The sequence below is a fragment of the Bufo gargarizans genome, chromosome 3, assembly GCF_014858855.1.
Source record: "Bufo gargarizans isolate SCDJY-AF-19 chromosome 3, ASM1485885v1, whole genome shotgun sequence".
Taxonomy (NCBI): domain Eukaryota; kingdom Metazoa; phylum Chordata; class Amphibia; order Anura; family Bufonidae; genus Bufo; species Bufo gargarizans.
The window spans coordinates 127,070,394-127,084,690 of NC_058082.1; the positions used below are offsets into that span (position 1 = coordinate 127,070,394).

The 14,297-nt window shown below is 44.6% G+C and overlaps 1 protein-coding gene across 2 annotated transcripts in view; it reads left to right on the top strand.

The window, feature by feature from the left end:
- The first annotated feature begins 501 nt into the window (after positions 1-501).
- The window catches only part of EPSTI1 (epithelial stromal interaction 1), a 166,621-nt gene continuing 152,825 nt past the window's right edge, over positions 502-14,297 (top strand). For both annotated transcript variants that reach the window (XM_044285068.1, XM_044285069.1), the window contains exon 1: positions 502-781. In XM_044285068.1, coding sequence (XP_044141003.1) covers positions 618-781 — 164 coding nt within the window. In that variant the 5' untranslated portion in view covers positions 502-617. The remainder of the gene's footprint in view (positions 782-14,297) is intronic.

Consider the following 14,297-nt stretch of genomic DNA (forward strand, 5'->3'; position numbering starts at 1 on the left):
CCACATTGCCTCAGATGACAAAATAAAAAACCCACTTACCTCTCCTGCTCCCGGACGCCGCCGCTCCTCACCTACATTGCGATCCTCTTCATCCTGCTGTCAGCTGTGCTGTAATGGAAGCGCTCATTAGTATTCACCCCATAAGATGCAGGTGCATTTCCCCCCACTGCGTCTTATGGGGTGAAAAATACGGTACATCCCTATTTTATTTTATTCTATATACACTTTATACAAAAGATGTCTGGCCTATGTACAAAATACACTCTTTACATTTTGTGCCTCACCTACTTCTTCATAGATTGTAAGCTGTTAGTAGCAGGGTGTTCAATTCTAGTTAAGTTTTTTATTAGTTTTGTTAGTTTTGCAATGTCTGATCCTGGGTTTACATGTAGCCTCTTAATAGTAAAGTGCTTAAAGTGCTACGGAATTATGTTGGTGCTATATAAATAAGCAGATTACGAATTAACTTTTATTTCCTCATTTGGAGAGTAGAAACTCCCTGAGGCTGAATGAGGAGAAAGGAGCAGTACATGGGTGGAGAGCCAGCTACAGCACTGATCTGCAATCACTACTTACTTGTATAACTCTTTCAGACACAAATAAGAAAGCAGCACAGTATGTATGGACAAACTGTATCTGGCAGGGCCGGAAATCGGAGCAGAATTCAGAACAATTACCAGTCTCAAAGAAACTACAAAGATGGGGAACAGCAGAACCCAGACCCTGAACAGGGTGATGTAAAAGTACAGCCAGCTCCACCAGCTCCTCAAGAACCCCAAACGTAAGTTTTATCTCTTCTACTCTTACCTTACCTGCTCATGCACACGACCATATGTAGTTTGTGGTCCGCAAAAAACGGATCCGCAAAAAAAAACAGATGACGTCCATGTGCATTCTGTCTTTTGAAGAATGGAACAGCTGGCCCTAATAGAACAGTACTATCCTTGTCTGTAATGCGGACAATAATAGGACATGTTCTATTTTTTTTGTGGAACAGACATGCGGAAACGGAACTTCAGTTTTTTTTGCGGACCCGTTGAAATGAATGGTTCCTCATACGGTCTGGAAAAAAACGTAACGGACGCCGAAAGAAAATACGTTCTTGTGCATGAGCCCTAATGTTGATGGTGATCTTGAAAATAGTCTTTTAGGTGCTTGAAAATTGACAAAAAATAAATAAAATAAAACATGAAGACAGAGACAGCCCCCAGAATTGTATTAAAATCCCACTTATCGCCAGATTTTATTAGTAGCAATAGAGTGACATGAGAAAAAAAACAAAGCTGGGATTCTCTAAGAATTGTTCATGTCTTTTTAATTGAATTTAAATTTCTTTTTTCGTTTATTATAGTGCTTTGCAGTGTTGTAATATTCTGTAGGTCCTGAAGTCCGTCCCTTACTGTACAGCTTCACACTAGGTTTCATTTCTCTGACTCATTGCTTGTTTCACTTTCATTTCTTCTTTCTCACTGTCCTGTGAAATTAGTAAGATGAAACCTGTACGAATGTGGAAAGGAATGATAAGTAAGTTGTATTCATGAAAGGGTATCTATCACCACAACCCAAATGCTTTAACCCTTTAGAGAGACAGCCTATTTTGGGACTTAAGGCCAATTTGTTTCCGTTTTCATCTCTGCCTTTGAAAGCTGTAGAATATATATATATATATATATATATATATATATATTTATAAAATCCCACTAGCTAGCAGCTCTCTAATATTAGAATATGGATGTCTTGAGTGATCTAGCTAATTGGGTGTCTGAAAAGGCCAAAACAAAGGGTAATGAATAAAAATGTATAAAAAGTTGGCACTCTCACTCACCCCGTAAAATGGTGACTTAGTACTATTTTTTAGTACTGATATAGTGACTGTTTTTATTTATTATATTATGTTTTTATGATCTCAATATACAAAATGGCAACTAATATGACACTTGCTACAAAATTATCATTATGAATGGACATGGATTTTGAGTGTTAGACCAATTAAGTGCCTTCCATACTGCCTTTATACATATATATATATATATATATATATATATATATATATATGTATACAGTATATATATTGTATTTTTTACATTATTATTTCATTATTATTTTTTGCTTTTATTTATTATAAGTAGAGATGAGCAAATCAAATTTGACAAAGTGGAATTCAAATCAGAATTTTAGGAAAAATTCGATTTGTACCGAATCCGAATTTCCAGACGCTTCGTGGTAACGAATGACATTTTTTCTTAAAATGGCTGCTACTATATATTAGGACATGGAGCAAAGAACTCTGGGAACGAGGGATTACCCACAATGCCATGCATGCATCCAATCAACAGCCAGCCAGCCATGTAATGTCACAGCCCTATAAATAGCCTCAGCCATCCTGGATTCAGCCATTTTCCATTGTACTTAGTGCAGAGAGAGACATTAGCAGGCACTAGGGAAAGTGCTAGAAAAGACTTGAAAACTTTTATTTTGCTGAATAGAAGTTCAGGGAAAGATCATGAGAAGTGTAGGGAAAGGATAGGGAGGAATTATTCCACACTATAAAAGTAGAACAGGGTCCAATAATAGGAGCAATCCTATAACACCTTGCTGCACTCACTGGTGATCCAAAGTGCCATTATACTGCTGCTTTCAGGTTTGCAATAGATGGTACCTCTGTAATTCCAGCAAACCTTTCTTGTTATTGGGGTGCAAGTGCTGTGTGATACAGCCATTAACAGGGTGTATTACTAGGAAATATTTGTATGTCTTATTAGCCCTTAAAGTAGAAAAAAATAAGGGCTTATTTGCCGTTCAGCTGTGCAGTTATATGTTCTAAAGCCCTTTTAGACGTGTATTAGTGGAAACAAATAAGGGCTTATTTGCCGTTCAACGGTGCAGTTATATGTTCTAAAGCCTTTTTTGGGGTGTATTAGTGCAAAAATAGGGGCTTACTAGCCGTTGTGTGGTGAAGTGACAAAATTACAGGCTTTTTTTTGCCATGTATTAGTGCAAAACAAAAAGTATTATTTGCCATTCATCGGTGCAGTTATATTATTATTATTTATTATTAAAGCACCATTCATTCCATAGCGCTGTACATATGATGATAAGAGGTATACATACATACATAATACAGACACTAAGCATAAACCAGACGAGTTACAAACTGGTACAGAAGGAGAGAGGGCCCTGCCCGTGAAGGCTTACAAAGCCTTTTTTGGGGTGTATTAGTGGGGAAAAAAAGGGCTTATTAGTAGTGTTGGGCGAGCATGCTCGGCCGAACACTAGTTCCGCTCGAGCATCACGATGCTCGGCACATCGTGGTGTTCGTGCGAATACTGCGTGTGCTCGAGTGTGATGCTCGAATCTCCTCCCCACACATTTGTTGGCTGCTACACAGCCAATAAACATGCAGGTAAGTACTGCCATTCACTGTAATGCCGTAGCCATGTTGGCTGCTGGCATTTCAGTAATTGGCTGGCCGGAACGCGTCATCGGGTGCTATATAGCACCCGATGACACGTGTTTGGCTCAGTATTAGACAGGGAGAGCTGGAGAGCAGAAGGGAGAGATAGTGTAGGGAGTGAAATAGCAATATTTTTGTTTTTATACTTGTTATTGACCCAAAAGTCCTTTTAAGGACTATTGTGTGTGGCACCAATATATATTTTTAGCGCAACCTGCGCTAAATTGCTAAAACTTGTTAGAGACCCAAAAGTCCTGTTAAGGACTATAGTTGTATCTGGCAGCAACCTGTGAAGTTTGAGGAATCTACACAGATGTTGAGCGCGATAACGCTATAATCAGCGTAACTATCCCACTTCTGTGTCTACTCAAACGCTCGCTGCTCACAATTAAGGCGGACGCTTTGCATGTGGAAGAGGTGGAAATGGGGTAAGAAAGTACATAGGGTGATAGCCAGACCACCCTCAGTCTGTCTTCTCAGCGTGAATTGGATGATGAGGATGAGCAGGAGACGGTTGCCTCCGCTACAGAGGGTAGTAGCCATGGAAGTTTTATTCCATCTGTTCAGCGTGGATGGGTAGAAGAGGAGGAAGAGTATGAGGAGATTGAGAGTCATCCTCCTGATGAGGACAGCAAAGTTTTGTCTGTTGGGACTCTGGCACTGTTACAACCAGACATCTGAGAAGCTCTGACAGATGCCTTTCAGAACCTCCTCCTTGAGCTTTCTTTGTTTTGGTTTTCAGTTCCTCATCTCGTTAGCCTCTCTCAGCTGTCTTGTAGTTGGACTGATTGCATCCCTTTAAATTCCTCCCCATAATGCATAAGTGTGTGGTTTATACAACTTCCTGGAGTGTGTGTGCATGCTGATCCTATTTCCCAGTCTTCTATAAGATAAGTGTTGTACATTCATTTGTGATTTTATGTTTGCTGGATCCCAGGTGACCCTGACTCCCTCCGTGTCTAGTGTAGGGAGCCGGTGGTCGTGTCCCCTCACTATTATAGGGTGTTCAGGTGTTATACAGTCGAGGTACGAGGATATGCGATCATCTACCATTGGGATGTTCGCATAGGCTGAGCAGTCAGGGAGAGTGCCAGGTCTTATGCAGGGGTCTCCCTTTTTGTTCCTTAGTTTTGGATCCAGTGAGTCATATATTCATTTTGTATTGTCTTGTTTCCTGTACACCTTCCGTGTCAGGCACACATGGCTGACTTTATGTTACATGTAACAGGAGGAATAGTTTAAGTGGCACTACACACTGATTTCCTCTTTATAGTACTCCCATATGGGTGTGCTGGTGATCACTCGATTGGCAACAAGGGTACATAGGGTCACAACCTGGCGGTGCTCCACTGTATGGACTGTTATAGAAAACAAAAGTGTGCGACTTTGAGGAAAAGCAAAAAGATTCAGTGGCACTCACCATTAGTTGTAGTTCTTCTCTATTATTGATTCCACAGCTGAGGTAAAATGTAAAATAAGACAGCAGGTGGACAATGTACTTGCAGTGCAAAGGAATTGCGGCGATGGCCGTTTCGCGCGTACATCGCTTCGTCAAGCCAGCATATCAGCGGCAAAAAGATGCCTGCATACATACCTGTGCGCACGCGGCTATGAAATAATCTGTTCTTTAGTGTATGGTACTTCCTAAATGTTACTATAGGACAAGTGCCTCTGATGTCGCTTAGACTCTCGTCATTCTCTAACAAATCCCAGTTATCCTTTATGGTTTTCTTGATTTGGTCAGCTAGAGGACTAAACTTAAAGCAAAACACGCAAGGGTTTTTATTCTTCTGTGTTGTTATTTTTTTATCAGCCTGTTCTATTTTCAATTTATTTTTAAAGTCTAGATGAGTGACTCTCATCATTGCATCATTCAATAGACTACTAGGGTACCCTCTGGATAATAAGCGATTTCTCAAATCCAGAGCCTACTCCCTGTAATCTTCATCCCTTTTGTTAATGCGTCTCAACCTGACAAATTGTCCATAAGGGACTGCTTTTTTCACACTTAGCGGATGGTAACTGGAGTAATGTAACAGCGAGTTGGTGGCTGTGGGTTTGCGATATCCCTCAGTCACCAACTTGCCTTCCCTAGCAGATATAAAAAAATTCTAAAAATTCAAGCTGCAGGCCTCCAAACTTAAATGTAAACACCATGTTCATATCAGTCATCTGGTTGAGATGCTCAACAAACTGTTTAAAGGTAGTTTCCGTGTCTGACCATAATATAAATATGTCGTCTACAAATCTGTGGTATGTTTGCATGTACGGGAGAAAAGGGTTGGTGACTGAATAGATATATTTGTCCTCGAACCTAGCGAGGTACAGATTTGCGAAAGTACATGTGACTGGTGTGCCAATTGCTGTACCAAATTTTTGCCTGTACCACACATCCCCAAACGTGAAGGCATTATGCTTAAGAACTAGGCTAAGAGCATCACTGATGAAATCCCTAAAATCCTCACTTTTGTCTGTGTTGCCCAGAACTTCTTTAACAGCTTTTATGCCTTCATCCTGCGGGATGCACCAGCTTCGAAGAGTCAACTGCGCATGCGCCGGCTCCCTGCACACCACGCTGGCACTGGAAAAGGGAGCCGGTACATGCACAGTTGACTCGTCGAAGCCGGTGCCAGTAGTTCCCACGGGTGCAGAGTACAGTGTCAACTGCACCTGCGCGAGACTACGGCACTGAGAAGAAATGACGTCAGGGCAAGTGGACTGGATAAATGAAGTGGTAGGCGCTGCTGGGCTCCGGATCGATGGGTGCGACTGGGCTCCAAAAGACTGTGGGACAACCCCTTGGGCTCCTGACCAAGGTAATTTACATATCAATAAGATCGATTTTTATAAGAATCTAACACACACAGAGCAGTAACAGTGGGATAATTTTAAACACAGCATGGAGACTCATGGGCACATATAAATATCGCTATAGCGTTAATCCTGGTGACAGAATCCCTTTAACATCTATGTTTTTATGTGCCCGATGGTAAACACGGGCTTTGATTCCCTCTAGCACCTTACGTTGAAAGATGTCTATTCTATTGCCAACGGGCAAGGGGGAATTAAACGTTGATCCCACTCCCCCTCTAAACTCTTCCTGTGAAACCCCCTATGGTGGAGTACTCAAAGTGGAATCAGTCATCCATTCCAAGCGGGATATTTCCATAGGGTTAAAGTCGGCAGTCACGTTGAACCCCAATGGTCCTATGGCCGCCGGCTTCTCACCCTCACCCTTCTCCTGTATACTGCCTGGTACCTTACTAAACAACCTTTTTAAGTTTAACTATCTCACGGATTTAAACAAATCAATTTCAAACCCAACCGGGTCAAACTGCTCTACCAGGCTGTAATTAAGGCCTCGGTTTAGGACCTTCTCAAAACCTGGTGGTAGCTCGGAGCCGGTCAGATTGATAACCAAGTTATTTGAGGTGGTGTCCTCTTCAATTATTGTCTTCAAGAGACTTGTTTCCATTTGTAGCCTTTTTTCATATTTGTTTTGCCTTTTGTGTCGGCCCCTTCTGATTTCCCTTCTTTTTTTTTTTTTATATAATCTTTATTAGCTTTTATCATTTTCATTCCAGTAGCACGTCACCATAGTATGGTAATTTGACAGGTGTTAACACATGTGATACATTACATCTGGGGTATGATAGACAGAATTATACATGCGTGTAGCTGCATAGCAACAGGTATTACTTGCATACTGATATAATGATCATTCAATTCAAATTGTGACATTCAAAGCTAGTCTTCTAGCTCATAACAGGTGAAAAAAAAACTCCTTGTCCCCGTCCCACCCTCCCAGAATGATTCCCTTCAGTATACCGGATTCCAATAAGTACCATACTTTAATCAGACAGCAACCTTCCCAGAGTTCCTGCTATTTTACGTTTTAAATACCATTCCGAGGACAGAAAAGGTGTCATTAACTCCTTCAGTTCCAGGTTTGAGTAAGCCACCAACATAAAATCTTCCCATCTTTTGAAGAAGATCTCAATACGCTTTCCTCTAAGGGAGTTCGCATCTATCCTCTCCAAATGAAAGCATTTTTTGACATGCTGAAGTACTTCATTCATTGTAGGTATTTGTGGTCGGAGCCAGCTGTTCAATATACATCGCTTAGCTGCCAAAATAATAATGTGAATAATTGGCTGCACGTGTCTATGTTCTGGAAGAACATGGAACAGGATGAACTCAGGAGTGATAGGGATATTTACTTCCAAGTATCTTTTAAATTGCTGCTTTATTAATTCCCAGAATGCTCGACGACTCGGGGCAAGACCAGATTCCGTGTACTATATCTGATCCATCTAGGTGACATTTTGGGCAGTACGTCAGTCTGTCCTGCTTTTGAGACTGAGAGGAGAAGCGAAATCTGTAAATTGCCTTGTGCATTAATCGGTACTGTGTTTCCCTCCAACCCTCGTTAAAAACTATGTTTCTAATTTTTTCCCAACCTTGCAGTATTGTTTGCTGTATTCCTACATCCGGGAAGACTTTATTCCAGGATGAGAAGAGAGTTTCTGATTTCCCTTCTAAAGGGTATTTTCCCTGATTGAGGCCAGTGCCACTGGACATGCCCTGGGATTGTGGATCGTCTGAGGCACTGGAGTCGGAATCAGTTGTACAATAGTCACTTTTTTTCTGGCGCTGACGTTTATGTTGCCTTGCTTGTTTCTTCTGGTTCTAGTTAAAGACCTTCCCTGTGTCAAAGTCCTATTTGTCTCTAAGGAATTTGTCTCTCTTTTTTTCTTTTATGTCTCCTTGGATCACTATTAATTTTTTATGAAGGCTTTTAGTGTACACTTGCAGTGGATTTTCTGTTAACCGGGTCTGTAACACTTTCTTTGCTTTCCTTGGTATTCGGGGGTCTACAACATACGGTGGACACCCTGATTACCTGTAGAAGTAGATTCGTAGTCTACCTCATACTGTGCATAAAAAACTATAAGAAGTCTTAATGAGAGAATAAAAGAACACCTTGCCTCTCTCACCTCTGAAAATGACTGTCCGCGCCTCATACATCATGTAAAACATGATCACGTAGGAAGAAGTGAAGTACTCAGGTTTGCAGGTATCGAGATCGTCAGGGACCCACCCAAGGGCGGAGACAAGCATCGGGAGCTACTTAGAAGAGAAAGCAGGTGGATACTGAGCACCGATGCCATGGGTCCCTTGGGATTGAATGAGAAAATTGATATGGGAATGTTCTTGTAGGTATGTTTTTGTTTGTGTTTCTTTGTATGTTTTTTTTTTTTTTAAGTAAATGCAGACAGTCTCTGTATGGTAAGCACACCTTTGACCCCAGTAAGACCTCACAGATGAGCGCCGCCCAGTGATGTCAGACAAGGGGTGTGCGAACAGGTATGTAAGCAGGCATCTTTTTGCCGCTGATATGCTTGCCTGACGAAGCACCGTACGTGCAAAATGGCCGTCGCTGTAATTCCTTTGCACTGCAAGCACATTGTCCACCTGCTGCCGTCTGTTCTTTTACATTATACCTCAGCTGTGGAATCAATAATAAAGACGCACTACAACTAATTGTGAGTGCCACTGAATCTTTTTGCTTTTCCTCAAAGGCGCTGACTTTATGTTAGGCTGCCTTTCCTGTAACCCTCGTGTTCTACGCATCTTGGCCAACACCGATTACTGGTTGTTCACCCTTCTCGACCCCCGCTAGAAAGAAAACTTCTCTTCTCTCATTCCTGTGGTAGAGAGGACAAGCAAAATGGTGCAATACCAGAAGGTCCTTGTGGAAAAATTGCTCCAAAAATTTCCAGCTGACAACACTGGCTGCAGAGTACGTCGTTCCTTGGCCAATCGAGGAGGGGAGACCAGGGGAACACATAGCAGTTCCAACAGAGGCAGGGCAACACTTTCCAAGAAATGGGACAGTTTTATGACACCCCGCCAGCACCCTAAACCTGATGCGCGGCCTAGTGTCACAAGGAGGAAAACATTTTGGAAGATGGTGAAGGAGTACGTAGCAGACCGTGTCAGCATCCTCAGTGATCTCTGTGTGCCTTACAACTAATGGGTGTCCAAGCTGGACATGTGGCACGAACTTGCGCTCTACGCCATGGAGGTACTGGCCTGCCCCGCCATCAGCGTTTTGTCAGAGCGTGTATTTAGTGCTGCTGGGGCCATAATAACTAATAAGCGCATCTGCCTGTCAACTGAAAATTTTGACCAGTTGACTGTTATAAAAATGAACAATGCCTGGATTGCCCCTGACTTCTCTACTCCACCAGAGGAAAGCGGCTGAACATAAAGGCACTCTAAATGTGGTATTTATATGGTATTAAATACACTGTATTCCCATTTACCCCTTCCACCACTAAAAAGGGTATATGGTTCAATCTCCCTTTTATTGTCGTCCTCCTCCTCTATCATAGCAACATGCTTATTGGGTTGCCCTCCTCCTAATGTTTTAGAGGGTTAGCTCAGCAGCAGGCCCTCAACCATAATGTTTTAGAGGGCCACCAGCAGGCACTCACCCATAATGTTTTTGAGGGTCACCAGCAGGCCCTCAACCATAATGTTTTAGAGGGTCAGCTCAGCAGCCTTCCTTAACTCCTAAATTTTTAGAGGGTCAACTTGGCAGCAGGCCCTCATCCATAATGTTTTAGATGGTCAGCTTGGCAGCTGGCCCTCGCCCACAAAATTATTTAGATGGTCAGCTCGGCAGCAGGCTCTCACCCACAAAATTATTTAGATGGTCAGCTCGGCAGCAAGCCCTCGCACACAAAATGTTTTAGATGGTCAGCTCGGCAGCAGGCCCTTGCCTACAAAATTTTTTAGATGGTCAGCTTGGGAGCAGGCCCTAATCCACACATTTTTTTAAATGGTCAGTTCGGCAGCAGGCCCTCGCCCACAATTTTTTTTAGATGTCAGCTCGGCAGCAGACCCTTACCCCCAATTTTTTTTAGATGGTCAGCTTGGCAGCAGGCCCTTGCCCACAACATTTTTTAGATGGTCAGCTCGGCAGCAGGCCCTCACCCATAATGCTTTGAGATGGTCAGCTGGCAGCAGGCCCTCACCCACAAAATTTGGTAGATTGTCAGCTCAGCAACAGGCCCTCACCCAAAACATTTTTTGCTCCTAATGTTTTTGAGGGTCACCAGCAGGCCAGCAATCATAATTTTTCAAGGGTGTGTATGATGCCCTCCTTTATGTGTAATAAAGGGTATATTGGAGTGCCGATTCCTTGTAATTTATGGAAGCCCTTTCCCTTAGTGCATTGGCATTATGAGTGTAGGAGTCCCACTACCTTAATAATTGTACCAAAATGTGAATAAGGCCAGAGAAGTATTATATGCTGTGGACTCAGTTCCACTATACAGCGAGGGTGAGCTACTAGAGGACAGTCAGCAGCTACTGCCCAGCCAAGATCTGGAGGAGACATCCGCCGCTTCCTCCGGTAGGCTGGCAAGTAGTGATGAGGAGAGTGGCGTGGGAGCTTGTGATGCGAGCGGTCAGGCTCCTGGCTCAGAGACCGTGGAGGAGTACATCAGTGACATGCAGACAGTACTCGATGATGATGTAGCTGATCGCAATTGGGAGCCGGGTGACGAAGGGGCTTCATCATCATCGGGAGAAGAGGGTGGCAGCTTGCGTGTGAGGCAGCAGCAGAGCCAGCAAAGCAGTAGCGTGGACCGGAGTCAGCAGGGTGGCAGCAGTGGAAGGACCACCCGCTTCGCAAGAGCCTACCTGACCAGAAAGTAGTGGTGCAGGGGTTCTCGGAGACAGCGGCGATAGCAGTTAGTCAGTGAGCAGTGCTGGGGGTAAAATCACCTACTTGGCGGTGTGGCAGTTTTTTGTTAGGCTGCCAAAGGAGGTGAACATGGACATTTGCCGAATCTGTGTGAAGAAGGTGAAGCGTGGCCAGGGTGCCAATGTTGGCACTATGGCCCTGCGTCAACAAATGCAGCGTCACCATAAAGTGGCCTGGGAGAACCGTGGCTCCAACGTGGTGGTCTAGCTTGCCGCAGCAACCGCTGCATCACACAGTGGCAAACACCCGATTTCAGGCAGTCAAGGCTCCAACACCTCAGCCAAAGCGAGCTGTCTGTCCTTCCCATCATCTACTGTTCCTGCTCCTTGTCCTCCTACTCTTCGTCACTCATTCCGTCAGCAATCGATTACCGAAGCTATTGCCAAGAGACAACAGAACGTGCTCCTGGCCAAGTTGCTGGTGCTGCAATCCCTCCCTTTTCAAGTGGTGGACTCTGCACCTTTCAGAGAACTGATGGCTTTTCCCGAGTCGAGGTGGAGAGTCCCAATGCGTGATTTCTTTGCCAAAAAGGCAGTACCAGTCCTGCACAAATATGTAGAACAGAAGGTGGGCCTTGTCTGTGACAACTCAAAATCGGAACCATGGTGACCGACAACTGGAAGAACATGGTGTCGGCGCTGCATCAAGGAGGGCTGAACAATGTGTCCTGCATGGCGCAAGTGTTCAATCTGGTTGTCAAGAAGTTCCTGAAGTCTTCCACCCATTTGCAAGACATCCTAAAAATTGTCAGGAAACTTTGCATGCACTTCAGCCACTCGTACACCACCAAGCACACCCTCCTTGAACTGCAGCAGCAGAACGGCGTCCCCCAACATAGGCTGTTATGCGACGTTTTCACCCGTTGGAATTCCACCCTCTATATGTTGGACCAACTATATGAACAGAGAAAGGCCATAAATGATTTCTTGATGATCTAAGCGGACGGGAGTACTCCACTGTATAACTTCGATGTCAGCCATTGGCAGCTCATGCATGACACCTGCCGTTTGCTCTGGCCCTTTGAGGATGCCAGGTTATTTGTCAGTCGCCAGGACTACAGGATGAACAACGTCATTCCACTGCTTCATATCCTGGAACAGATGCTGGTAAATCTGGGTTAGGGGGCTGGAGACATGGCGTCTACATCTCATGGCTACATGAGCCCTGTGGGGGCTGAACTGAGGGAGGACATTGGAGCACAAGCAATGTGTAGCGAAATGGGTGGTTTTTCTACACAGGTGACAGGAGAGCAGGAGCAGCCGGAGGAGTAAGAGGGAGATGAGGAAGACGAGGCAGATGACCCAGGCACACCGTGGCAGTATGCAGTGGAGATGGATGCAGGGAGTCCCTCCGAGTCACTTGCGTAAATGGCCTGCTGCATTCTCACTTGCTTGGGTAGTGACAGCCAAATTATCACCATTCGGCAGATGGATGACTTCTGGCTCTCCTCCTTGTTGGACCCTCACTGCCAGTTCAAAATGGGGGCCTTTTTTATATCTGCTGAGAGGGAGAACAAACTGAACTACTATAGAGACATACTATGTAGTCAGTTGGCCTCTGCCTATCTGCGCCATGTCCATCCTTTCGCAGGTCTGACCGGGGGGCCCTCTGCGCTCTCCTTCTACTGCTATGGCTGCTGTGGGGGGTGGGGGAATAGGAGCAGTACCAGCTTCATCAGCAGCAGCTTGAGTCTACAGTCGATGATGAGCAGCTTTCTTAACCCGCCTAGTTAAGAAATTACTCACCACCAGTAGCAGCTAGACCTGGAGCACAACCTGAACCAGCAGGTGGTGGCATACTTGGACAGCACCCTGCCACCCCACATTGAAGATCCGCTGGACTACTGGGCAGCCAAACTCGATTTGTGTCCGCAACTGGCCGAGTTTGCCCTGGAAAAGCTGTCCTGTCCGGCCAGTAGTGTGGCATCAGAGCGGGTGTTTAGTGCGGTGGGGGCCATAGTTACCCCAAGGAGAACTCGCCTGTCCATTCAAAATGTGGAGAGACTGACCTTTGTCAAGATGAATCAGGCATGGATCAGCTAGGATTTCCACCCATTAATGCCTGATGAATCAGATTAGATCATCCATGCTTCCTTACCTAAACCTTGACAAAAGAGACCGGTTTCTTCTGGCTACCTGCCTCAGCTATTATTCTGATGCTGCCACCCGCCTGATGCCACACATCTGATGTCAAGTGCTCCTTCTTACACCCACAATCATCAGCGGGTTCTGTTATTGCCACCAACCTCCACACTCTGTCATGGGTTCACTCTGTGGTCTCCTGATGCTGCTTCCACCTCACCACTCAGGTCTTCTTATGTTGCTGTCACCTCCACACTCTGTCATTGTGCCACTCTGTAGCCACCTCTACACTATGTCACCTTGTCAGTCTGTGGCCTCCTCATGCTGCTGCCACCTCCACACTATGTCACCTTGCCAGTCTTTGGCCTCCTCATGCTGCTGCTGCAACCTCTACGCTCTGTCATTGCACCATTTTATGGTCTCCTCATGCTGTTTTCACCTCCACACTCTGTCATTGTGCCACTCTGTGGCCTCCTCATGCTGCTGCCACCTCCACACTAAGCCACATTGCCAGTCTGTGGCCTTCTCATGGTGCTGCTGCCGCCTCCTCACTATGTCACCTTGCCAGTATGTGGCCTCCTCATGCTGCTGCTAACTCAACACTATGTCACTGGACTCTCTGCAGCCAGGAAATAGTCGTTTTTTTTACGCGATTTGCCTCTAATAAATTCGGATCAAATCCAATCTTTTTTTTAAAAATTGGCGAACCAGCCAAACCGAAATTTTTTGAAATTCGCTCATCTCTAATTATAAGGCTACTTTCTATTCAGTGCATCTTCACTATAAGGCCTCATGCACACGTTGTTTTTCTCGGCCTCTGTTCCGTTTTTTTTCGCGGATAGGATAAGGACCCATTCATTTCAATGGGTCAGCAAAAAAATGCTGATAGTTCATCCGTGTGTCCGTGTTTCCCTTCAGCCCAAAAAATAGTGCATGTCCTACTTTTTTCACATTTGCGGACAAGGATAGGCATTTATTACAAGGG